The sequence below is a fragment of the Perkinsus marinus genome, assembly GCF_000006405.1.
Source record: "Perkinsus marinus ATCC 50983 genomic scaffold scf_1104296952654, whole genome shotgun sequence".
NCBI lineage: Eukaryota > Perkinsozoa > Perkinsida > Perkinsidae > Perkinsus > Perkinsus marinus.
The window spans coordinates 1-849 of record NW_003208837.1 but is presented as its reverse complement, the minus strand read 5'-3'; the positions used below and the strand labels follow the sequence as shown (position 1 = coordinate 849).

General features: G+C 54.8%; 1 protein-coding gene across 1 annotated transcript; it reads right to left on the bottom strand.

The window, feature by feature from the left end:
• Nucleotides 1–325: 325 nt before the first annotated feature.
• Pmar_PMAR005032 (hypothetical protein) lies at nt 326–600 on the bottom strand (the record flags this gene model as incomplete). Its single annotated transcript, XM_002776946.1, has 2 exons — nt 326–442; nt 499–600. Coding segments are annotated over 2 exons (219 nt in total), but the record flags the coding sequence as incomplete, so codon positions are not given.
• Nucleotides 601–849: the final 249 nt, after the last annotated feature.

Here is an 849-nt window from a genome sequence, read left to right as displayed (position 1 = left end):
GACCTCGAAATCTCTGCTTCTCTTGGCCACGCTCTCCACGACTGTTGTCGGTCTACAACAATTACTTCTACAGCGTACTCAAGAACCTAAAATTGCAACAACGTACATGTGCAATGGATCTTCTTATCGTTGGAGACGGCTCGCCGCCACCAGCACCAGATGGCAGCAAGGACCTCAAGCCCTCAAGGCCCCGCTGAGCAGCGAGCATCTCAGTCTCGAGTTGGCCCATTCGACAAAGTAGAGAGCTAGCGCCGATGGAGGAAGTCGGAGACGCCTGAAACTAGGAGTGCTTCAGAACCTCTGAATGAGGCCGACAGCGAGTCACCTGCTCCTCAACCGGGCTCGTCCGAGCAGTCACCATGCTGGACTTCATTGGTTGCTCACAGTTGGTCTCCCTCGAATCCACTTGCCCATCATCGCTGTAGTCACTCGATGCGTGCCCCTGAGATAGCAAGAATACAGAGGTCCGTGACTGGAACATTCACTGTCCCTTCTCACAGGACAAATCGTCAGGCCAAACTGCTCATCGAGGCCAGGGCTTGCGGCCCTACTGTCGCTTAGTTTCTCCTCGATGCGCTCAACTGAGGGAAAACCCGACATCACCGAGAGGCACACTGTTCTTTTCTGAGGAATTCCTCCCCAGGTAGCAGACTCCTACCGCAACATGCCTTACGTCTATTCTCCAACGTTTTGAAGCCTTCACTGTACTCGTCCACACGCTGAGTGGGGAGGAGGACCTCCAATGCTTCGGTGTCTATAATGATATCGCTGGTCTCATCCCATTTCCAACCGGCTCCTGTCATCGGACGGCCCACCGTTTTGGCAGAAGGGCGGCGCTCTCGGCTCGTC